A 26,113-nucleotide genomic window follows, 5' to 3' on the forward strand; every position below is an offset into this window, starting at 1 on the left:
GATAATGCAACATACAAGAACTTCCAAAGAAACCATAATGGGTAATTATCCACCAATTATTACAAGTTTTGAATCGGCTTAAACTGGTTCCTTGATGACATTATAAAGGTACGGATCATCCAGGAAGTTAGAAAATAGTAAAAAAAAAAAAAGATAAGCTATTTAATATGTCATGGCTCCTCACTAAAGCTTCCAACAGGACGGTGAAGAAATGAAAATAAAATAAAAAGGAAAACAACAGAGCGACTGAGCCCTTGGAATAAACATAGATAGGTAGAATGAAATTTGAGGATTTTTCAGAGTATGCTGAGCTGTATTAAAAAAAAAAAAGAAAGGGCTTAGAATCTTAGAAACTCCACAGAAGCTTTGGGAACCATGAACAGCCGTTCATAGTATCAACTGTTCTTGAGATGGGGTTCCACGACACGAAATAGCAATTTTAATTAATTAATTAACTTTAATTAACAATCATATAATAATTAATGATAATTAATTAAATTTAATTAATAATTATTTAAAAGCAAATTTTCATTCTCAGGTAAACTGCTGGGGCAGACCAGCCCAGTGCCATGTAGGAACCTCAGCTCAGCCCTGCTGGGCACTGCCTGTCACCTATGAGCAGCAACCTTCGTCACGAGGAACAAATGAAACAAAAACCTCCCTCAGGTCACTGGCCAGCAATGTCCAGAGCTGCTTATCACAAGCTGGAAAAATGCCTTCTTTAAAACAAACACTGTTTTAATGCCACACCAAGAGCCCAGCCAGAGATCTTTCAGTGTACCATGAGAATTTAGACACGTCTTCCCTGGAAGAGGTGTGCTGTGAATTCCAGGTGAAGGGACAGCTTCTGAGACACAGACCCAGGAACAAACCAGAGGGCATCAGTCCTGGGATCTCTCAGTCACCCTCTCCTCCCACCTCCCCTGCCTACACCTCCAGCAGGATCCAGGGGAAGGCGGCCCAGACCAGTGGAGGAGGTCACCGAACACCGGGACACCGAAATGCTGGGAAGTCTGACACGTCCTCCGCCAGACTGTGGCCGAATGCAAGCTAAACAGCCCCATGTACCTGTAGTGCCCCCGACAGGCCGTGGCCGGGCCACTGATGGCACGTCCTCCGAGTAGATCCCTCGGGCGGTGAACGGGGCTTCAGCCGACGTCTGTGGCTGCTGGGGCTCCGGGGGCACGAGTTCCGAAGACTGTAGCAAACCGGGGCCAAAACCTGGTCTGAAGGCAAAGCAAGCCCAGACATCAGGACCACAGGTCCCCCCGGCTCTGGTATTTGACTAGTGCCACCCTCGGCCCTACAGAAAAGGAAGACCTCTCTGCCTAGCGGTGGATTATCTGTCTCCTTGCCTGGAACGCGAGCTCCCTAAGGGCAGAGGCGTTTTCTGTTTGCTCACGGACATATCTCCAGTGCTAAGAACAGTGCCTGGGATATAGCTGATGCTTGAGAAATCTCTGCCAGATGACTGAGGAAGAAATGCCTTAGCTCCCAGACCCCATGAACGTGCAGGCGAAGTTCCAGCGCCAGAGCTTCTCCAGCATGGGACTGAGTGGTGGTTCCCAACCTCAGCTGCACAGTAGTATCTTTGAAAAAACCCCGATGTCCATGCTGCACCCCAGCCCAATGAAAACAGATTCTCTAGAGGTGGGACCCAGATAGGGCAGTTCAGAGTTCCACTGACGGTCCTGATACTAAAGGCTGAAGACCAGTGCTTCAGGTGCGGGTTCTCCTACTTTTTGGTCTCAGGACACCTTTACACTCATAAATTACTGAGGACTCTTGAGAACTTCTGTTTATGTGGATTATATCTACAGATACTTCTTGTATTCGGAATTAAAATGAAAACATTTTTAAATACCTATGCCTAAAATTAATTTAAAAATCACAATATTAAGCATCTTACCCATTAATATGTTCTCATGAAATCAATTATATTTTCTAACTCCTCCCTCCCCAAAAAAGAAGTGAGAAGAGTTTGACTTTTTTTTTTTCAAATCTCCTTAATAGAAAACATCTGGATTTTCATATACTTTGTATTCAATCAGTTGCTGTCAGTTAGAAATCCCACTGATTTATTTTGCACTTTGAACGGACCCATGCATGATTTTATGACATAAGTCATTTGGAAAATCTGGGTTCGCTGAGTTATGCAGACTTCCTAGATATTGATACATCTCATTTGGTAGTACCAAAAAAAATTAATTCATTAATATCACCACTGAGCTCAGCAAAACAGTCTTTTAAGTACTAGGAAGTTGTCAAGCGCCCAGTGGCAGACAAAAATCAAATTTTCACTTGAAAGCTCAAATTTTATCATTGACAACAAATCCTGTCAGTTATTTTTCTTGAAGTGACAGGCTCACTTCCTTCATTCTCAAGACAGTGTCTGCCAAGCAGCGCAAGTCTGAATAACGATGTCTGCCAATTGACAATGCAAACGGAAAACCAAGCAGCAGTACAGATCAGTTCTCAACACAAACACCTGAACAGGTGCTTGTCCTTCAAAATTCCATACTGTACAAAGCGCTTTATATGTATTTCCTCTTTTGTCCTCTTTTGTGATTAAAGACTCAAGGGTTTACTTTTAATAAAATTAATAATTTGTACTACTTCATCAAGGACACGCTAACATAACTAACAAACTGGCATTTTTAAAAGTCGGACTGCATGGTGGTGAGGAATATGAGGACATTCAGGCCATTTGGTGCCTCTGCCTTGACTCGGGTTAAGGCTCCAGCAGTTTCATCCACCACGGCTTCTGCCCCTCAGTATAGGCATCAACACAATTAAAAAAAAAAAAAAAAAGGTCAAATAATGCTTTAATATTATTATGAAACACAGTTTTGACTTCAGAGACCCCACCCACCCAAAGGGTGTCGAGGACCCTCTAGGGGTCTGAGAATTCCACCTTGAGAACCACTCTTCTAAAGAAACTCAAGAATAAAAAAATATGATAGTCTAATTATAGCTCTTTGCAAATGACAGTCAACCAGTAATCAACAGATCAAACTAGTTTGACGAGAACACAGACTGGTTTGCCCCTACCCTATAGTCTTATTTCTGGAGCACCTCCTGTCAACTGAAGCCCGGGCTATTTATATTGCTATCTGTAGATCACTGCTACTGTTTTAGGTTGACCTCGGAGAGAGATGCCTGACATTTCTGACCTTACGGATCTGAGAGCGTAACACGAAAGCATGTTTCTCCTTCCACACCTGTATCCTGCAGTTCACCTAATCAAGTCATAATCTCTTGACCACCTACCCAAGAACTAGCTCTTGCCCTTTAGTTATTTCTACTTTACCCAGTTATCCTCCTCCTGGCTACATGTGCACCCTTTTTATCCTAAATTGTGTGTACACAGTTCAGTTGGATCCCAATCCCCCAGAATCCTTTAACTTGAGTAAGCATAAAATTGGCCATCCAAACCAGAATGCCTTTGAGAGTCCAAGTGATTAATAATTACACTAAAAAACAGGTGTAAACTGAACTGAACTGGGCAAACCAGATCAGATCACCCCCCATCATTAACTTCGGCCCCAGATCACCTAATCTTCATGCGCTCTCTTTACTTTTGTTGTTTTTGGACCATGAAGCAGTGCCTGGGCTGGGGAGGGCATTGGGGGAGAATAAAACAAGCCCCTCTGAAAATGTGGGCAAAGAAAGAACAGAAAAAAATGAGGAAGCAGGTAACATTCCTACTTCTTCTTTGTAATTCCTTTGTAATAAATCATTTGTCCACTCCTGTGGATCTGCTTATGGACTCTTTATTCTGTTCCTCTGGTCTATTTGTCTAGTTTTACGGTGATAGCACAATGTCTTCATTACCTTATAGTAAGTTACAACCTTTAGAACAGTCCTCACATATTATTCTTTTTCTCAAAATGTCTTGAGTATTACTGGCCCTTTGCATTTCCACATACATTTTAAAATCAGCTTGTCGGTCTCCACATATTTCTTTAAAGACAACAAACTACGAGGATTTTGAATGGGATCAAAATGAATCTGTACATCACTTACGGGAGACTGATATTTTAAATGCAGTTAGTTGCCCAATCCATGAACACTTTCTTTACAGGGCTTAGCTACTTTTTGTGAGGTTAATTCTGAGATATTTTATATTTCTTAATGCTATTTTGGGTAGTATCTTTAAAAGTTTTTATTTTGTTTGTTGCACATAAACAGAAATAAAACAGATTTTTGTATGCGGATCTTATACCTAGCTATTTTGTAATTTATCTATCTTGTTAAATTCTCTTAATTCTAACAATTTATGTGTTGACATTTGAGGATTTTCTTCTCTTTTTTATTAACATATAATGTATTATTAGCCCCGGGGGTAAAGATCTGTGAATCGCCAGGTTTACACACTTCACAGAACTCACCATAGCACATACCTTCCCCAAAGTCCATAACCCAACCACCCTCTCCCTACCCAACTCCCCCGGGCAACCCTCAGTTTGTTTTGTGAGATTAACAGTTTCTTATCATTTGTCTCCCTCCCCAGTCCCATCTTGTTTCATTTTTTCCTTCCCTACCCCCCAGTCCCCCCACTTTACCTCAACTTGACATTTGAGGATTTTACTTAAAAAAATATATCATTTGAGAATAATAACAGTATTATTTCTTTTCTTGAATTCCTTAATATTTTTGTTTCTTTCTTTTTATTTGTTTCATTATATCATCTAGACCCCCAGGGCAATGTAGACCCCCAGGGCAACAGAGGTAATAGAAGCAGCTATCTTTGTCTTGCTTCTACTCTCAAAAGGAGAACTTTCAACATTTCAACCTTAAGTCATATTTGCTGAGATAACTCTTATCAGATTAGACAAGGTTGCTTCTATTCTCTGCTTGCTAAGATTTTTACCACGAATGGATGATGAATTTTATCAAATGCTCTATTTAGTGAAATGAGATTTCCCTCTTTTTTTCTCCTCAAGGTAGTGAATTAGATTGGCTGATTTTCTGAAATGTTAAATTGCCCTTGCATTGTTGGAATAAATCCAGTTTGGCTGTGATATGATATCCTCTCATATACAATGCTGGATATGTTTGCTAATATTTGGTTTCAAGTTTCTGCATCTATGCTCATGAGTAAAACTCATGAACCTTTAATGTCTTCTTTCCTGCAATTTCCCTGTCCTTGTCTCATCCTTGATATCAAGGTTATGCAGTCTTGGGGCATCTGGATGGCTCGGTTGTTAGTGTCTGCCTTCGGCTCAGGTCATGATTCCAGGATTCTAGGATCAAGTCCCTCATTGGGCTCCCTGCTCAGCAGAGAGCTTGCTTCTCCCTCTGCCTCTGCCTGCTACTTCCCCTACTTGTGCTCTCTCTTGCGCTCTCTCCCTCTTTGTCAAATAAAAAAATAAAAGATAAAGGTTATGCAGTCCTAAAGAATGAGGTAGGGAGCATTCTCTGTTCTTATACTCTATAGATAATTCATAGGACACTGGCATGTGTACTTCCTTTCGTGTTTTTGGTAGAATTCATCATTGAAGCCCAAAGTTTTCTTTGTGGGAAGAATTTTAGGAATGATTTCAATTTCTTTAATAGTTATATGATAATTTAGGCTTTCTTTCTAGAAATTTTCCCATCCATCTTATTTTGAAAAAAAAAATTTTTTTTTTCAATTTAATTTATTTCTTGATAAGTTCTAACCCCAGCATGGGCCTCCTATCACAACCCTGAGATCAAGGGTCGGATGCTCACTGACTGAGCCAACCAGATGCCCCAGAATTTTTCCATTTAAGAATTTTTTCTTAAAGATTTTATTTATTTATTTGAGAGAGAGAATGTGAGAGAGAACATGAGACAGAGAGTAAGCACAAGCAGGTGGAAGGGGTAGAGGGAGAAGCAGACTTCCTGCCAAGAAAGGAGCCAGATGCAGAACTAGATCTCAGGACCCTGGGATCATGACCTGAGCCAAAGGCAGAGGCTTAACTGACCTACTTTCCATTTTAAATTTAACAAAAATGCGTTCATAAAATCTTCCTAACCTCTGTGAAGTCTTTTTAAAAATCTGTCAAAATCTTTTTTGTTTTTCAAAGATCTGGATTAATATGTCCTTTTTCATTCCCGTCAGTGATAATGATATGCAGCTTACTTGCTCAAGCTCTCCAGGGATTTACCAATTTTATTAGCTTCTCTCAAAGAACCAACTTCTAGTTTTGCCAATCTCCCCTATTATGGTATTTGTTTTTCTATTTCATTAATTTCTTTTTATTTATTAATTTTTTTTCGATTTTATTTATTTGAGAGAAAGTGAGCAAGAGAGACAGAGAGAGAGAGCGCGCACAAGCAGAGGGAGAGGAGGAAGCCCAACACGAGGCTCGATCCCAGGACCCTGAGATCATGACCTGAGCTGAAGGAAGATGCTCAACCGACTGAGCTACCCGGCGCCCCTTTCTTTAATTTCTATTCTTATTTTTATTATTTCCTTCCTTCTACTTACTTTAGGTTTAATTAGATGTGTGTGTTTTTTTTTAACATTGAGATAGATGCTTAGATCACTGGTTTTCAGCCATTTTTCTTTTCAAATATATTTTGATTCACTTAAAGCATCAAACTCCCCCCTGAGCATGCCTTGAGATGTATCCCACAACTTTCACTATGTCGAATTTTTAAGACTCCAAGCTGCATGAGTCTGTCCAAAGTCCTGCTCACCTTCTCAGTTACCTCCTTTGGAATCAGCAGGTGCCCCTGGGAAAATTTTCGCCCAAAAGGCAGGGCTCATCTCTCTGGATTTCCTGGATCTTGGCCCCATACCACTTCACTGTCCTGTTAGCTATCTGGGTTTGGTTTTGTTTTATTTTAACATCTTGTCTAGCTTTTCTAGTTGCCCTCAGCAAATTATCTAGTCTGTCATTATTGGAAGCAGACCTTAAATTTCACCTTTTTTCTCCTCTTCAGATTAGCCCGAGAGAACACACAACTCTGAAGTTTTCATCTGCTCTAAATATTAGCTCAAAAAAGTGAGTTTACAAAATTTTTAAAAGTTTATGTGAGGAAGTCCTAATGCATTTTCTCCTAAAAACTTTACCTCGGCAATGGGCCTGTTGGGGGAGTCATTCCATAGTCTTCATATCTCTGGAAGAAAACCAAAAGATGAAGATTAACATTCCACATTTATTAGAAAGTGACAATAGCAAACATACAAATTTGGGTTTGCAGGATTGACTCTCAAGAGAATTATTTTCTCATAAAACAGCTGGCATGTCATTCTGCCATCAATAACGCCAGACGTTTCAGCCTGGGGAACTGAAACTACCATGCTTTAAAAAAAAAAAAAAACAAAAAAACCCACAACTCATGTCTAGACCTTTCTTTCTTTTTTGAAAATATGAGTAACAGCCTCCTGGTCTCTGTTTTTCCCTACAGGCGCATTCTCTACAAATCTGTATCTTCTGCTAAAAAGATAGGCCTTTGTGGTCACAATGAGAACAAATGACTCTACCCGCATGAGCCCCGATGTTCACCAGAGCCAGTGGGTTTCCAGCAGCAATCCAAACACACCCACAAAACTAAAGTATGTGAGTGTTGTACTATGTTGTAGAACATTGTGAAAAGAGAAAGAATACAACAAGAACCAGAAGTTAGACAGATGCTTAAAGATGAGGTTAACACTTTCAGTTTCTGAAACATGTCTGGTTCCAAGGAGTCTCAGCCATACTCCTGTCCTTATGTTCTACCCAGTGCCTATATCCATCAATCAACTCTTTTTACTTGAGCTAATCTCAGCTAACCATGTGTTCTTTGGCTAAAACAACACCGATACGGCAGCAAATTTAAAGAAACATGTATCTATGTTGTGTTCCTCGTGATATCAACACATCCTGACTCTAACATTCCTGGGACTCCTACTTCAACACTCCTTTCAACAGCAGTGAATCGCTATTTGGGAATCAGATTTAACAAGCAGTTACTCTGGCCAGAGTCCGTCCAACTGCAGTCAGCTTGAACCAACTGGTTGTCCAGGATCCATAGCTTCAAGTGAAGTTACTAAGTCAGCCATGCTTCTGAACCTGCTCTCATATTAGATATATTTTAAGCTGCCATTTAATGAATTAGTATTTTGTGGTAAGCACGATGAGTGCTAACTCTGGCCCCAGTAACAGAAACAAAGGGCTCACCAGCTTCGTTTTATAGATGAAATTAACGTACAAGGAAGTTAAGTAATTTCCTCCTAGTAAGTCTTTCTGACTCAAAAGACCAGGTTTTAACCACAGCACTGCAAGGCCCATGGTTCCCAAACCAGATATACCCCCCTTGAATAAATCTCTACTTTGTGAAGAAAAGTAGAGGATTTGGAGTCAAACAGACTAGCCAAGCTACTCAACTTCCCTGGGCCTATTTCCTGATGCCAAGGAGGATAGAATGAACCCTATACCTCATACAGTTTGAAGGGATTATTATGTATGAAACTGTGCTTAAATTACTTCCATCTTCTGACCCTCTCTGCTTCCACCTCCTTGGCAGAGGGAGGGAGAAGAGAACCTTGTACATTTCCCCAGCTGAGGTCAAACAGGCAAAGGGGATTATGGAAGAAGGGAAGAATAGAAGAAGAGGAGTTTCGATTCCTTCTCAAATAATTAAAGGGAAAACTGAGACCAGATAAAGATTATTCACAGTGGTCCCTGTTTTTCAGCCGTCTTGATTTTTTTTAAACATACTCATGTGCAAAATAAAACAAAACAAAAAAGATCAAAGTTTACATACCAGGATTTCAGGAGGTCCAGTAAGTGATAAACTAACAGAACAGTGAAAACGAGCCGTCTACTCTACCTGTTTTGTTATTATGGTACGAGGGATTTCAACTTTATTGTAATCAGAAAAAGGAAGTGATTTTTTCAGTAGTGCATGCCCCAGTGAAAAGGATTAAAAAAAAATCAGAGACATAATGATAGGTGTTTAAGTGGGTCACAGCTATATAAAACTTTGGGCAACATAATAGAATGTTAAGGTTTCAACCAGTGATATCAAATGAAATCCCATTTTAATGCATCCCTTCCTTCTATTCAGTATAGAACAGGCAATAGAGCAAGAAAGACATGTTAAATCGTTGGTGGAGACTGGGATGGGTCTGCTTATAAAATGTTCAGACATCCATACTTGGTACTTAGAAGACAGCTCCAGAGAGGTTAACATTACTCAGGAAAGCTATAGCCATCACCTATTAAGTAGCCTTCTCGCCAATGCACAACTAACACCCTTACACTGGCAAAAAAAAAAAAAAAAAAAAGGATGAAAAAATGTCATTACATGGTAAATAAGGTTCACGTGGTAACTGAGGACATCCTGAGATCTACATTATTATGTTTTTACTGTAGTCAAAGGAGGGAATAAAGGGTGATCAGGTTCCTCCTGGCAACAAACAGTAATTTATGACCAATTTATAAACATCATCAAATTATATTAGATATGCACAGATATAGCCAATGATTTTGCTTTTCCACTAGATTAAACAGCTATCATTATCAAAACAAATAAGGGTAATATCCAAGGTCTAGGACGAGAAAACCACTCTCTTAAGAGTGTTTATAAAAATCTTGCTATGGATTTGAGTTCCTGGTTAAGATGGTAGATTAAGGTGTTATTGTGGATTGTTCATCTCCAAAATCTATGAACAATGAAAAAATAATAAAAATAATAACACAAATCAATCAAAAATTATTGCTAAAATTCACCAGCAGAAACCAAACAAGCAAAGAAAGGAACAGATTCATGCCATAAACTGAGAGAACTAGCAGCCAAGGAATAAAAAAGGACTGTGGCTGCATAATGGTAAATAATAAGAATAGCCATTACTTTTTTTAAGTTCAAAGATGAGATGATAAAAGAATAGAATGAATGGAAATGGGAGACCAGAGAACTGAAATAATTTGGGACCTAATTATTGACGGAAATTATTTGAGGACCGAAACAATGCCTTTATGACTCTAAGAAATCAACTAGTGGGGAAAAGAATAGATACGGCTCCAAATCAAATCAATGCCACAGACAAAAGGCCCATGATAATCATAAAGAAGGCAGAGAAACCAGGACGAAGTAGCTAAAGCCATTAGAGAATGAAAGGATAGGTACAGAAAACAAAGATGAGCCAACACAAAGATAATTGGTATCTTCGACTCCAATAAATAAGAAGAGAGTAAGAAAATTGATTTAGATATTAAAGAAAGCTTCCCTAAAGTGAATGAAAAAGCTGAATCTGAAGATCCAATGGACACTGCCTATTCATGGGGGGAAATGATTCAGAAAAACTAGCTGAGTGCCCAGAATTATTTAGGCTTCCTAGCAGGTAGGGTACACACAGCCCTTACCAGGAAAGGGGAAATTAAGATGGCCACAGATATGTCAGCCTCTCCGCTCCCCAGCCTGCTCAACAGCAATAAATGGCATTTTACAGGTCAGCCACCACCCTCATATCCTACATTCAAGACTGGAGCCAGAAAACAATCAGGAACTCCTGCAGTGGTGGTGAGAGATGAGAGTGGATCCAACCCACATGATGCCGAGGATGCTAGAGGGAGAACCCACAAAGCTGCAGCATGTTGAATGGACCCCAACTCCCCGTCTTTGCCCTGCAGTGTATGATCTACTGCCACTTCAACTGCAGCCTCTCACCTTTTTTTTTTTTTTTTAAGATTTTATTTATTTATTTGACAGAGAGAGGCACAGCAAGAGAGGGAACACAAGTAGGGGGAGCGGGAGAGGGAGAGGTAGGCTTCCCGCTGAGCAGGGAGCCCGATGTGGGGCTCAATCCCAGGACCATGACCTAAGCCAAAGGCAGGCACTTAACCACTGTGCCACCCAGGTGCTCTGCACCCTCTAGTCTGCACATATCTTGCCCCTTGTCGTTTCATCACATTTGCCTGAGAAACCTCTACTCTCAGATCAATCCAACTGCCCATTTTCTCCTTGTCTCCACCTGCATATCCAAATGCTGATCAACAAAAATCCAGAACTTTAATTCGTGCCACTATAATTTCGTGACAGCCAATCTCAACAGGAGCTTCAATGCCACTAAGTAATTACTCTTATGTCCCTAAATGGTCTTCTTTCATTCTCTACAAAAAGTATCCACAATCTCTGCTCTCCCTCGAATCTCTTGCCCTGCCACACTTGCATCATTCTCAGTAAGTGATTCTGCTTTCTCCACTGTGAAAAATAGAAGCCACAATGAGATGGGAGGTCCCTCAACTTCTTGTCACCCACTACAAACATGATTATATCTGCACCCAACTCCTCCCCACTCCGGCTATTAAGTTGGAAGAAATATATCCCCTCATTTCTAAAGACAATTCCTCCTTCAGTACTCTGGATCCCCCTTCCTGTACCATTGAACTCTCCCTCTAGGCTGGCTCAGTGCCATCAGCAATTAAACACACTGAGGACATGAATATTCTTCCTCTGGAATCCACTCACTACATGATGCTAGTTGGGGCCACCAACATCACTCACCAAGATTACTATGAAAACCTTCTAAATGTCTCCCTGCTTCTGGTCTTGCATTCTGACAAACCATTCTCCAATCTAAAATGAGAGCAATCTGTCAAAAAGGCACACTGAATTATGTCTTTAGAGTGTTCAAAACCCTTCAGTGTCTGACCATTACCCTCGGGATGAGGTCTAGGCTCTGTCCCAACAGCTTCCTGCTTTTTCTCTCCTGCCTCATGTCTCACCACTCCTACTTCTCACCCTGTATTAGTCCCCCAAAACCAATTTCATTGTTAAAAACATTTTGGAGCAAAAATTTTAACAGCCTCATGTCATTATAATTGACACACAATGAACTGTACATGTTCAAGTATACAAATTTTTAAGTTTTGGCAAATGTTGGTACCCACAAACCATGTTCATAAACCAGATAATGAACATATCCGTCACCACCCAAGCTTCCTGGTGCCCCTCTGTAATCCCTCTGTCCCATAACCTTTCCCAAATTCACTCCATCCCTAGGCAACCACTGATCTGCTTTTTGTCACTATAAAGTAGTTTGCATTTTCTGGAATTACATATAATTACATATAAATGGAATCATACAATATGCACTTTTGGGGGGGGGCTCCTTTCCCGCAGCATAACTAATCTGAGACCAACCATGTTGTCATATGTATAAATAATTGTCATACGTATAAATAATTCATTCCTCTTTATTAATGAGTAGTATCCCACCATATAAATACAGTACACTCTTTCTGCTCTTCTTGGGTAAAGCCCTTTATAAATGTCAATCAGTTCAAGCTCATAATCAGTATGAATGCAAGACTTGTTCAAGTTTTCTCTATATACTCATTCTCTCAATTACTGAAAGAGAAGTGTTGGAGTCTCTGCCTATAACAATGGCTTTATTTCTGTGTAAAGTTCTATTAGTTTTTACTTCCCATATTTTGATTCTCTGTCATAGGCACATAAACATTTAGGATTTTATGTCTTCCTGATGAACTAATACATTACTATAAAATGATCCCTGTGTAATATTCTTTACTATGAAATCATTTTGGCTAACATTAATAGAGCCACTCCAGTTTCTTGTGATTAGTGTTAACACAGTTCATCTATCTCCAGACTTTTTTTTTCTTTCTCCATACTTTTAACCTATTTGTGGCTTTATATTGATGTGTCTTGTGGGCAACAGATAATTAGATTGTGAGTTTTATTCCACTGATAGTTGCCCTATAATAGGAATATTTAGACCATTCATATTTAATGTGATTATTGATAGGGCTGAATTTAAGTCTAACATCTTGGTGTCTGTTTTCCATTTGTCTATTCTTTTAAAAATCCTTGTCTACTACTTCTGTGTCATTTTCCTGAGTCTTTGCTTATGTGGCTAGTTTTGATTAGATTTCAGACCTTATTAATTTTAACTTGTTGAGTGCTATGTATTTTTGGATTTTTATAAATATTCTTGAGCTTTGTTTGGGTTCACATATTGTTTTTTGCTTTGTTAGGCAGAACTAGGGAAGCTTTAATCTGGGGCGGGTTTTGTCCCGCTACTGAAGCAAACTGATGTCCCTTCTGAGTAACCTAACTGGTGCTCCATGAATTATGCAGTTTTCTGCTCTGGAAGGAAAGGAACTGTAATCATCAGCTTGGGCCGTCATAACAAAATACCACAGAATGGGTGGCTTCAACAACAGAAATGTATTTTCTTGCAGTTCTGTAGGTCTGAAAGTCCAAGATCAAATTTCCAGCAGGGTTTGGTTTATGGTGAGAGCTCTCTTTCTGCCTTATAGACAGCCACCTTCTTGCTGTATCCTCAGATGGCAGAGAGAGTGAGCTCTGGTGTCTCCTCTACTTCTTCTTCTTCTTCTTCTTCTTCTTCTTCTTCTTCTTCTCCTTTTTAAGATTTTTATTTATTTATTTATTTGACAGGCAGAGATCACAAGTAGGCAGAGAGGCAGGCAGAGAGAGAGAGGTGGAAGCAGGCTCCCCATTGAGCAGAGAGCCTGATGCGGGGCTCGATCCCAGGTCCTTGGGATCATGACCTGAGCCGAAGGCAGAGGCTTTAACCCACTGAGCCACCCAGGCATCCCTGGTATCTCTTCTTCTTATAAGGGTGCCAGTTCTATCAGATCAGGGCTCCAACCTTATGACCTCATTTAACCTTAGTCACCTTCTTAAATATCCCAGCTCCAATATAGCCACAGGGGGTTTATACTTCAACATTTGGATTTGGGGATACACAATTCATTCTACAGTAGGGACTTATTTCCACACCTGTGTGAGCTCTGAGGACTGTTTAGGTGGTGGTTCTTTCCCCAGTCTTAGGTAGTTTCCTCATACCCTTAAACTGGTCAGTACTCAGAAGAAGGTTCCCTGCAGATCTCTAAAATTCTCAGCTTTCTTGTACTTCCTGTTGTGAAATCTAGCTATCTTTTCCTCCCTAGTCTCCAATTCTATCTTTCTCAACTCAGAGAGAATACAATGCTCTGCCTGAGGGTCTCCCTCCCTACACCTGCAGCTAGAAACTCTCTCAAGATAACGAACTGGAATAAGTGTATAGCTCAACCCATTTCTTAGCAATTCCTCTCCATTGCTGCCTAATGCCCAGGGTTATGAAAACCCACAGATATGTATATTTATGTATTTTTCCCTCCTTGTTATCTTAGTTGTTTCTGGAAGGGAGGTAATCCAACCTTGTTCCTCCATCTTGTTCAGAAGAAGTTTGTACTGGATACTTTTAATTCTGTCTCTGCCATGTTTCTCTACATTAATTAACCTTCAGACTTCCGCTTTGATGCCATTTTAGCCACAGAATCCTTCTAAACACCTGACAGCTCAGGCAGGTGCTCCCTGGCTGTACTCTACCCCTGCCAAGGCACCCACCATGCAGTTTTAAAATAACTGCTTCAATTTTTCCACATACCCCCTGCTGTAATACAGAAGTTGGAGTTGTGCATTTTGCACTGCTGTATCCCCAACACCCAGCAGAATACCCAAACACAGCAGATGCTCCATAAAGCTCCCTGGATGAATAAACAAGTGAAAGAAGCTTAAAATGAAGAGACAGCAGCTGAAGCCATATTCAATTTATCAAAGAGTTCGTTCTGCATCACTCATTTCCTTAAAGGTTATAAACTACCATTATAAATATGAAGTATTTAATATTTATAGTTGTAACATTAAAAACAATGAGATGGAATGATATTTTTCCCCACATGGTAGCAGTTATTGAAGGAAACAATCTATTACTAACCACATACTTCGAAAATTCAAAACAATTTCAGAGACGAAGATTCCTTTAACGTGTGTTCATGACCACCCAATTTCACCTTAATATGGGTAACAAAATCAGATGACCCAGTGTACGCACTCCTTGAGAAACTGGGTCTAATTAACTTCCCTCCAGAGTTGAATGTTTTAGTTCAATCATCCAATCTGGAATTAGCAAAAAAATATTTAATTTTACATCCTTCAGTTTTACCCCTTACCCCATGTTTTGAGAAGACACATTGGACAGGACTGATGGAATATGGGGAAAAAAAAAAAAAAAGGATAACAATGGAAGATGGAATCCTAAAATATTAAGTCCTAAGATGGAAACCTGATATTTGGAATGGTTGTCCTTGCCTTGTGCCCATACTCCTGGAGCCTTGAGGACCACTCCAGTCCCAGGAGGCCTTCTAAGAAGAAGCCTAATGACTTGGTACATTCTAAGCTGCACCTTTTATAAAGACATCAATGAGAATATGCTTTGACAGTTACCTCATCTCCATCTCATGGCACTGAAGGGAACCCAGGAAGAGACTCCCATTAAATACCAGAGTTGCATAAAAGGGTGCTTCCAACATTAAGAATTAACTCAGGAAAAAATACTGAAAACTGAGACCCCTCTGCCAAGCTTTAATTCTTATCAAATGAAATAAGTGTTATTGTGGTGATTCTGAAATGGAGGGAGTCAGGCAACAAGGTTTCAACATCTGGCCCATGAGAGAATTCTAGAAGGCCAGTACTTACGCTACATGGGTTGTTGGCCGTCTGAGCAGAGCTGTAGAAGGACCCCCATTGGGTGGCTCGCCTCTCATCCCGGGAAGGGGTGCTGTTCACAGGCAGGACGGCTGGGACCCCAGGGCCTGCGACCGCAGCACTGGCAGGCTGGCTGCTGGGGGCCACGAGGGCAAAGGCGTCGTCCAGGAGGGAGTGCATGGTCTGGCGCGCCTCCTCGATTGACGGCTGGGGCGGGATATACTGGGAGGCTGGGAAGGGCAGGCCTGGATACCTCCCCAGCTCAGCTGAGGACGGTGTCTGTACGTCGGCCGGGAGGTCAGGATCGGACTGCAGCAAGGCAAAGAGCAAAGGGAAGGAGGATCAGAGGTGACTTCTGTGGTGACGCAAAGACACGACCACAGGGCCAAAATGGGATTTAATAACTTTCATTGACATTGAGGAAAAAGTTTACTGTAAGAATTTTTTAAATGACAGCTACAGGGTAGCAGTGGCAGGGGGAGCTTAAATCAGGATGAGAGAAAAAAGTGAAAACAGTCAACAATCATTTGGCCACCAAAACTCAACCAACTATCTGGGGGTGCCTGTGTGGCTCAGTGGTTGAGTGTCTGCCCCTGCTTGTGTTCCCTCTCTTGCTGTCTCTGTCAAAAAATAAAAATCTTTAAAAAAAAAAAAAACAAAAGAACTCACCCACTATCTGAAATGCAGGTCAATACCTGCAAATATGTATTTTTATTAAATGCCCCTAAGAAGCCAAAAAATGTCTCAGAGTCTTGTATACTAAAATACCAAGTCAACTTTTCACACATACCAAAAACTAAAGCAGTCTATCGACTATAGTAAGAAAAAGTCGCCCTACATACCACCCAGAAGAGTTCAAAGTCACCACCATATCGTACCTGTCTGTGTATAAACAACTCTAATACTTATTATAACAACTGCTTATAATAGTAAACAGAAAGTGTTTATTCAGAAACCACACGTCTTTCAAATGGAGTTACCTCTGGATAACATGAGTCACCCAGAAAGGTTTAACTTATATTCTACGCCTACTGTCAAAGAGTCAGGGATAAAAGTAACAACTAAGGTTTCTTAAAATCTTATTTCCTGATACTGCTTTATGAGAAAAATACTGTTGTCATATACACAGAGTCAACTCCCAAGAGACAAAGAGGACACTACTGTAAGGAGAGGTCTTCCTGGTGTCGCTGGTGCCAGAAGCGCACCGTCACAGTTACTGTCAGTGACACCCTGAGAAGAGGAGGGGCTCTGCACGAGGGACTGGTGATCCTGCGTCTTCCATGAGGAAGGGTGGGCGCCTTGTACCTAGAATGCTTTGCTCGCCCAGCTGGCCCAGTTTGGCTCAGCTGGTTGGAAGAAGACATTCTTGTCTGTATCGATGTTTGGATCAATAACTTTTACAAAGAAAAATCTCTGTTCCACAGACACATCCTTACTCTCAGACAACTGTCTAAAATGCTTCTTCATGGGGTCCCTGGGTGGCTCAGTCGGTTAAGCAGCTGCCATCAGCTCAGGTCATGATCCCGGGGTCCTGGGATGGAGCCCCACATCGGGTCCCTGCTCAATGGGGAGCCTGCTTCTCCCTCTCCCTCTGCTACTCCTCCTGCCTGTGTTTTCTCTCTCTCTCTCTCTGTCAAATAAATAAATAAAATCTTGAAAAAAATAAAATAATAAAATGCTTCTTCATGATTAGGTTCCGTCCAATGGATAATCCATTATTATCCAAGCCAGCCATGAACACTGAAGGGCAGCAGTCAGTTAACTCCAGACAGAAAACCAGACCACAGACTGGCACACTACACATGGCCCAGAGACCTGTTATGCTTGGCCTGTGCCATCGAAAATAAATAAAGAGTCAATATTTCTTAAAATCTGAAAATTTCATACTAAAGCTCAGATTTCCGGATTCTCCTGGCTGATTCTGAACCTGTGGCATCACCAGGCCCCGACTCATCCATGGAAACCACTGACCTTGAGCCGGGACTGCCCTCCTGAGATGGGGCGGGTGCCCTACCCCTCCTAGCAGCGAGTGGGAGGTCTCCCTGCTGTGGGCGGGACCCTTTAGCCCCAGAAGTCTATTTCCTTAAAACTAGGCTATGCCGGGGCACCTGGGTGGATCAGTGGGTTAAAGCTTCTGCCTTCAGCTCATGATCCCAGGTCACGATCTCAGGTCATGATCCCTGGGATCGAGCCCCGCATGGGGCTCTCTGCTCAGTGGGGAGCCTGCTTCCCTTCCTCTCTCTCCACCTGCCTCTCTGCCTACTCGTGATCTCTGTCTGTCAAATAAATAAGTAAAATCTTAAAAAAAACTCATAAAAAAAACAAACTGGGCTATGCCAGGAAAGGTTCTACTAAGTGACATCTGTCAGCTAGGGATTCTAAGTACGGATTTGGGGCCCCAAAAGGGGATGTATGACGAAGCCCTAGAAGAACTCTGTGTTTCTTTCCCGGTGAGGTGGATGAAAGGTCCGTGTGCAGGCCCTTTTCCCACTCTTGGGTTTTCCTGGGCAATAGAGAAGGCAGACTGCGGCCAGGAGTGTGTCACCAACCTAACAGGAGGAGTAAAAGGGTGGGTGTCCCTGTAAACACATCCCACTGGTAAGTGAATGAGTCTTTCCAAAGACAGAAGGGATGCTCCCAGTGGTGGTTCCAGTAAATGGCTGCGCAGCTGTTTCTTCAAAAAACAAAAAAGCAAGCAAGAAAGCAACGAGGGACCGGCCCAAATGGAGTCACTGCCCCCAGAGAGCAAAGCAAGACTTCCAGCCTCTCCCAGGAATGTGACCTTTAACCAGTCGATCTGGAAATTCCTGATCAGCGCTAGTGAGGTAATCTGCACAACAGACCCCCCCTTTTTCCCCTAAAGAAAGGTGACCTTGCCTGAAACAATCCACTCTTTGTTAGAAAACTTCCTTTTCTGCTCCCTTGAGTCTCTAAAAACCTTGCATTTTGTACTGCCCCTCGGAGCTCCTTTCTACTTGCTGGGTGGGGACGCTGCCCAATTCATGAACTGCTGAATAAAGCTAATGAGACCTTCAAATTTACTCAGCTGAATTTTGTTTTAGAACACCACGTGGCAAGGAAGCGAGCGTGCAGCCACATAAAACGCTGCAGGCCTGAACTGAGATTCCAACGGTTTAACGTTTATTGCAAGAAACGGGCTGTGATGCTCCGAAGATGCCCACAAGAAGGGAAGGAGCTACGGGGCCATAGGAAGTCATAGCTTCTCGTTCTTTCTTCCTACAACAGTCTCCTCTACCGCAGGCTCCACTGCCAGCACCTTCCAGGCCAAGAAGAGGTCTTTCTTGTTCGTTTTTCTAAATCCCGACATCTGCACAGCATTTCACAGACGGGTGGTACTGAATTAACAAACGGATTAACAGTGGTCTACGGATGTTAAGATTTACCCAGGGTCCCTTTTGGAATTTGAATTCGGCTCTCTTGAATCTCAGTCTGATAATTTCATTATTAGTCAATTTGTTTCCCTTGCACCGAGAGGCATCCACCTGTCATTTCTCAGAAGGACATAGGAATTTCTTTTTTACCTTCAGTCATTGGAAAGGATGTATCCTGGTGCTATGTGGCATCATTTGTCAGTATTATAAGAGAGTGATCAGACACCCTGGATAGTCGAGGACCATCTCAGCCTGTGCCTGCTGTCCCCATAGAATCATTAACAGAGCCTTCTATTACTCTCCCAGGGGTCAGGTTTGGGTGACAAATTAGATCGGGGTAGACAAACTTTTTCTGTAAAGGACCAAGTGGCAAAATATCACAGGCTCTGAGTCACATCGTCTCCGTTGCTATTACAGAACTCTACCACTCAGAGGGGTAGCCCGAGAGAACACGCAGATGAACGAGAGCGATGGTGTTCCAATAAAACTTCACAAAAACTGGTCGCTGGTCGGATCTGGCCTGAGGCCCGTGGTGTGCCGAGGGCTGAGTTATAATCGTGACCCTAGTGGCCAAGGAATACAGGAATATTTCTTCCACCCTAGGAGAAAAGAGCTCATAACGAGAAGATATTTTGAGGGCAAAGTATAAAATTTAAGAAAAAAAATAAATGTGTTGTAAAATATTCAAAATGAAATAATACCTAGGAAAAAGGGAGTTCCACAAAAAGGCATTGCATTTGAGAGCACGCGCTTCAGAATTTTTGCAGAAAGTAAAAAGTCCATCTGAGAAAAATTTCATTTCAGAGAATCTCTGAAAAATGAAGCCAGCCAACTGCCAGTGGTGCTCTCTGGGGAAAGGTTTCTTTCCACCAGCTGAAGGAGGAAACCCTCCACTTGCTGCTAAGAAAAAAGCAAGAAGTGAAAAGACGATCCCAGTTCCCCCAGCACATCCCCCCCGCCCCCGCCGCCGGCAAAGGCAGCATGATTTCAGGTCACTGAAGAAGACAAATGGAGAGATCGAGGGGAAGACACAAGACCCAATGGCATCAGATGACAGAACTTGGAGCTACTTAAAAAAAAAAAAGAGGGGCCAGGGTTGAGATAGCACTGGTGCAGATTTCTTTTGAGGGAAGGAGCTGGGCTGACTAGGGAAGTAAGCGGCGCGGGGGTGGGGGGAGGAAGCCCCCCTTCTCCTAATCACTGCTTCACACATCAGGCCTACAAGTCCTGTGGGAGACAAAAGCCAAAGCTTCAAGTGACCACTGTGGGGAGCCAAGGGGACAGTCCTCCCAGATGGAGCCAAACACCGCAGATGCCCGGACAACCACCTGTCCAAGACACGACCGCAGCACAAGAGCTCCATCTGCTGTGAGAACGGCCGGAGGCTCCCCTGTCAGAGGCGTTCACTCGCGCCTTCCCCACCGGCTGGATTCATTCCAGGCAGGAGCGAAGCAGCCTCGTCTGGAGAAGGCTGCACCCTTCGGGACTGTACCCATCCCCATAAGCAGGCGCTGCCAGTCTTTAGGACGCTAGAAAGACAGGAAGTTGCCAGGGAAAAGTCTGGTTCTTTCAGATGATCATGATTTAATGATGTTGAGCCCCAGTGTCATTACGGTGTTTGGCATATGTGTGTAATCAGGCTTCGCATCTTTCGGGGTTAGTTATTTGTGTCATTAGGAGACAAAGGCTAAGGGCACACAAGCTCTATCCAAAGTGATTTTGTATGTCACAAACCCCTTCTCCCAGGATGTGGGGGTTTTTTCCTGATTTCTCTCTAAACAAGGATGCCTCTGTGAGTGTCTCTGGAAGGAGGAAGGGGTCTTGTGCAACGAGTCAGCCTTGCCCCTGGCACAAAGCTCCAGGTGTCCACTGTGTGTCTGGCGCTGATGGAGTCGGCCACATCTGGAGCTCCCTCCCTGTCTGGGGGTGTCTCAGACCCTTGGGGAGGCGGGCCCTTTCTCCCCGGCTCAATGGGGTCTGTGTATGTGTGCCTTAATGCCATCAATGTCTGCCTTGAACACTTCAAGCAATTCGGAGTGGGCCCCTTTCCATTCAAAAACAAAAATATCTAATTCTGTATTTCTTAGTTTCCATTAAGCTTTTTCTTCCATTCAGATTATACACACACACACATACACACACACACACACACACACACACGCAAATAAAATATCTTCTTAGCCCTCCAGGAACAGAAGGGAGAGACAAAACTCTAAATATCCCTCCTCTTACCAAGAAACCCAAACAATTATCTGACCAGGGGAAGATAAAAACCAAAAAAACAAAAAACAAACAAACAAACAAACAAAAAAAACCCCTTCTCTTTTCCAGTTAACCTCAAAGAGTACCCACCCCGAAGCATTAGAAAACAGGCTTGCATACAGAAAGGACCAACACAAGAGTTACATTTCCAGGGGGCTCTCTCGGCAGCCCACTGGGCTCTGTGACCCACCGGCCGCCTCCCCCCACACCTCAGGGCCCAGCTGGCAACACCACCGCACAGGGCCACAGCCACCACTGTTCACTCTCCTCCCCCTAAGAGCCACCCCACCCTGACCCCAGAAGCAAAAGGTGGCATCACTTACGGGGCAACCGATGTAGGCAGAGTTGTGGACCCCGGGGGGCCTTTTGTAAGTGCCGTCGCTGTCTGTGGTGATGAGTCTGTCCTTCTCAGCATCGCCGGGACAGCCATTGACCTGGTGTTTCCGGCGTGGTTTGGGAGATCGCTTTATCCTGGAGCTTCCGGGGGGAAGAAAAGGTTATCTTCATAGGAAATAAACCTTCCTGCCCGTAGCTTATCAACTACACATTAAGTATTTTCTGAGCCTCTGGGATATGCTGGCCACTGTGGTAAACACTCTGCAGGGTACAAACAGTGTGTGAGACTCTGCCATGAGGAAGCTACGGTCCACCTGAGCCTATGAAACGCATGGAACAAGAGAAAAGGGCAAGGTCCGTGTGAGCTACTGACAGCACGGCTGGCTCTCCGGCCGAGATGGGCCTTGAAGAACAAGCGGGATCTGACGGAGGGGAGGGATGTAGGGAGAGGCGGAGGTGAAGGCACCACCACCCTGAGGGCCAGAAGCAGGAAGCAGATGAATGTGGGGGGCAATGAGGGACCCTCTAGTGGGGAGACACTGTCCACACTGCAGGATGGTGGAAAGCAGCCAGAGTGGAGAGGCAGGGCCCCGCCTGTTGCAGGAACACAGGCTCCACAGGGCAGGCAACCAAAACCGTGGCAGGTGTTGAACAGCGCAAGACATAAATGAGAGCAGTGATGAGAGAAAATGCTTGTGCCTTAGGGACAGGGGTCTGGAAGACCGAGAGACCAAGACTCTGAGGGCAGCGGTGGGAAAAGAAATGGACCTGCCCATGCCCGGAGTGAGGGTGAGGGGTGAGGGCACACGGAGGAGGGAAACCAGGGGGCAACCATCTGAGAAACTAAGAGTGACTGTCGATTTCAACTAGCTGAAGTCCAGGAGGCAGAATACACCCAGGAACAAGATTCCGTGGCAGGCGGGCGAATGAGAGCAGCCCCAGTGGGAGCAGAGCCCCCGGGGCCTCCGAAGGCAAAGCTGGGGGGCTCTGCTGGGGAGGCGCACCTCTTCCTGGGCTCTATGAACACCGAGGGCACGCTGGCCGTGGGGTCCAGGATCTTGTCAATCTGCATCTGCGCCCTGCGGTACACACGGTGCCGCTCGCGTGTGTCACCCGAGGACAGGTCGTCCACCACCGGGAACTCGTAGTGCCCGCGGCGCTTGGCACGGAGCCGGATCTTGTTCCGATGGTGCTCGATCTCGGACTTGTGCCGCAGCGCCGTCTGGATCTGCACCGCCAAGGGGAGATAAGGGAGACACATGGAATGTTCTGGAAGCTTTCTGGCCCCCATGCGGAGACAGCATCTTGGGAAGGCGTCCCTTTCCCCCAGACAGCCATCCCAGGATCCTGCGAAGCTGCAAAGGGTGTGACACGGACAGCCACACCCACACACGGGGGCAGAGAACCTGCCATCCCCATGGGCTGGGTCCCCTAGCCTGCTATGCTTCAAGAACTACATTTTAGAAAGAGTAAAAGAAAAACATGGCAATGTATGCTATCAAGTTGTGGGGCCACAGGCCTGGTGAGCACACTCCCTTCCTTCTTTCCGGCAGATGGAGAATCCGCTCTAGGGCGGGCACAGAGGCACATGCAACTGGAGATGCTGGAGACAGGTCGAGGTTGGGATGGGGCTGTGCAGGGCTGGGGCTCCCCAGCACTGGTGAGCAGAGGCAGCACACACCACCCCAAACCCACACCACACATTCTCAGCAAGAAGGAAAGACCATTAAGAACTCTTAGTAGAACTTCTATAAGAGGATCTACTCTAAGCATCACCTTTAAAGCAGGTAGGGGGTTGCAACTGTACCAGTTCTCCACTACCTCACCCTGGCAGAACTCACAGCCGTAGCAGGTGTTTCTTAGAGGTGGGAAATGGACAGACATGGAGCTGCCTTAGGTGCAAACCTAAAGGGGCTTCACTCCACTCACTGTCCAGCCTAGGACGAATCTCTCAAGGCCCAGTGAACAGTGACTTGGCCTGGCCTCCTGGTTCCCAGAATCTTAGGAGGAATGTGGATCTAACTCACTGTTCCACAATTCACTGGAATAGGATCTTACAAGGTATTACTGGATCCTTGGGGCCAGAGTGGATCTATCAGAGATCACAAAGTCTACAGTGGTCTCAAGATCACCCCAGGTTTGGGGCACCTGGGTGGCTCAGTGGGTTAAGCCTCTGCCTTCGGCTCAGGTCATGATCTCAGGGTCCCGGGATCAAGCCCCGCATCGGGCTCTCTGCTCAGCAGGGAGCCTGCTTCCTCCTCTCTCTCTCTCTGCCTGACTCTCTGCCTACTTGTGATCTCTGTCAAAAAAATAAATAAAATCTTTAAAAAAAAAAAAAAAGATCACCCCAGGTTCAAAGGTTCATTAGGAAAACTCATAGGACTCAGCAGCTAGTCCCATTTATTATAGCAAAACGATGCAAATAAAAATAAGCAAAGAGAAATGGCATGTGGGGCCAACTCTGGAGGAAACCAGGAGCAAGCTTCTAGGAGGCCTTCCCCAGGAGAGTCACACAGAACAATGCTGCCTCATTCCTCCAGCAATGATTTGTGACAACGCATGTGAAATGTCCAGCAAGGAAGCCCATTAGAGATGCAAAGCCCAGGATGCGCGTACTTGGGGCTGGTCCAACAGGCTCCCTTCGCGTAGCATGTGCCAAAATTCCACAGTCCCGGAAGGAAAAGAGATGTTCAGATAAGTCATACTGTTTGCATAAATGATCTGGACACGGTGAGCCACTCTGTTCTGGGAATAGTGGGAATGTTTCTGAAATGTAAATTCCCAAACACCAGCCAAGGGCCACAGCAGGACTCCTGAAGGACAGCGGGCTTTGCTATGTCAACTCTCTGCACGTCTGCCATACGCCTACCCGTGTCCTTGAATGGCACTGGATCTAAATAAAAACTCAGCTTCATATTTAAAATGGAGAATACGTGTCAGCAGCTCCTCGCCTCAGTAACCTTCCGACACTGCAATTCCCACCTGTTTTTAAGCACTGACCCAATCAGAACGTGAATTTTTAAAAATATAAATGTACTTTTTAAAAAGAGCAAATACCTCTTTGTTAATTTTGTTGGTTTCAGCCACCCGGTCGGCCAGTCCAGGGTGCTGGACCGGAGGTGCCGGGATGGGCTGCATGGCGATCAGCTGTATCTTACTGGGGACCCGCCGGCTGGCCTCCGAGGACCGGGACAGCCTGTCCACGTGCTCGAAGATGGAGGCTGACGAGTGCTGCTCATTTCCCGAACTGGGCGGTGGTGGCCCTGGAGCAAAAGGGGAAGCAAAAGCACAAATAAATAAACCCATCCTAAAGAAACAGCAAATAATCGGTCCTCATGCAACTTGGTGCCAAAACGTGCCCTGTTTTGCTTAAAGGTGTTTCAAAGTCTTTGGGGGGAGAAGGAAAAAGGCAGGAGCTGTGCAGAGAGTCACTAAGCAGCTCGCGGAACTTTTAGAGAAACACGGGCAGCAGCTCTGACCTCCCGCTCTCATCTGGAAGGAGATAAACGTAGTCACCAAGGCAATGATACTGGGGAAAAGACCGGAGATGAGGGGACTGTGGGTCTGCAGGCACGGAACGCGTCTGGCCTTTGAGTTCTGATTCACCAAGAAAACCAAGGTGAAGAGCCACAAGAAGAAAAAGCTGCTACGTGTGGGGGATTCGTTCCCACTTAAAAAAAAGAAAACTAGTACCCCTAAAAATCGCCAAGGGGGCTGGGTGGCTCAGTCAGTGAAGTGTCTGCCTTCGGCTCAGGTCGTGATCTCAGGTCCTGGGTTCGAGCCCCATGTCGGCCTCTCTGCTCAGCAGGGAGCCTTCCTGTCCCTCTCCTCCCAGCTAGTGCTCTCTCACGCTATCTCTGTCTGTCTCTCTCAAATAAATAAATAAACTCTTAAAAAGATAATTAAACAGGACAGATTTGAACCAAACAGTAGGAAATATTAGCAGCTATATGACATACGGAATGCACGCACATCAGTGGTATGTAAGTCTTTGTACTTCCTCTCCGTGTGAATTACATTCATTCGTTACCCCACAGGATTAGAAATGGTTGTTGCAACTGTGAATGAATGACGCCTCTGGTAGGGAGGAGGCAGAGTTGTCTCGATTCAGGCTATTCTGGGGCTTTCTTTCCCTGCCCTGGGCAGGGAGGGAGCCTATCTGTGCAACACAAGCACAGCTGGGCACCACCATTCATCTGGTGGCTGCTACTCAAATTACAGGCAGGATGCCTAAAAGGAGGTAATTAGCTTCTCCACATAGTCTAGCTTGGCTAACCGAAACTTATAAGAAAACTTACAAGGTAGCAGCAAATGTCACAAAGGGGGGCCCATTAAGCTACTGACACTTAAAGGTGAGACTGCTTTCCTCCAAGAGGGTGAAAAGACCAGGACACATAGATGACAAAGGAAGAATGCACCCCGCTCCCCAGCGCTGTCTGCCTGCCTGGGTACCTGCGAGCTGCAGGCCTGGGACCAGCTCCTGTCTGGGCCCTGTTCCAGCCCCCAGTCGTGCTCATGGCTCGTCGCTTTAGAATTCACCATTGCAACCAGAGACACACGAGAAGCCCAGAAAATCGTCGAGCTTCCATACTGCTCAGAACCCAGCCTTTCTAGGGCGCCTGGGTGGCTCAGTGGGTTAGGCCTCTGCC

The 26,113-nt window shown here is 44.2% G+C and overlaps 1 protein-coding gene across 1 annotated transcript in view; it reads right to left on the bottom strand.

Annotated features, from left to right (window-relative positions):
- The window catches only part of KIAA1549, a 135,403-nt gene that overhangs the window by 18,888 nt on the left and 90,402 nt on the right, over window positions 1-26,113 (bottom strand). The window contains exons 13-18 of the mRNA XM_080818228.1: window positions 24,522-24,727; window positions 22,469-22,692; window positions 21,452-21,605; window positions 15,466-15,783; window positions 7,046-7,092; window positions 1,069-1,226 (exon numbers count right to left, since the gene is read on the bottom strand). Coding sequence (XP_080674354.1) covers window positions 1,069-1,226; window positions 7,046-7,092; window positions 15,466-15,783; window positions 21,452-21,605; window positions 22,469-22,692; window positions 24,522-24,727 — 1,107 coding nt within the window. The remainder of the gene's footprint in view (window positions 1-1,068; window positions 1,227-7,045; window positions 7,093-15,465; window positions 15,784-21,451; window positions 21,606-22,468; window positions 22,693-24,521; window positions 24,728-26,113) is intronic.

The sequence above is a fragment of the Martes martes genome, assembly GCF_963455335.1.
Source record: "Martes martes genome assembly, chromosome: 11".
Lineage (NCBI taxonomy): Eukaryota > Metazoa > Chordata > Mammalia > Carnivora > Mustelidae > Martes > Martes martes.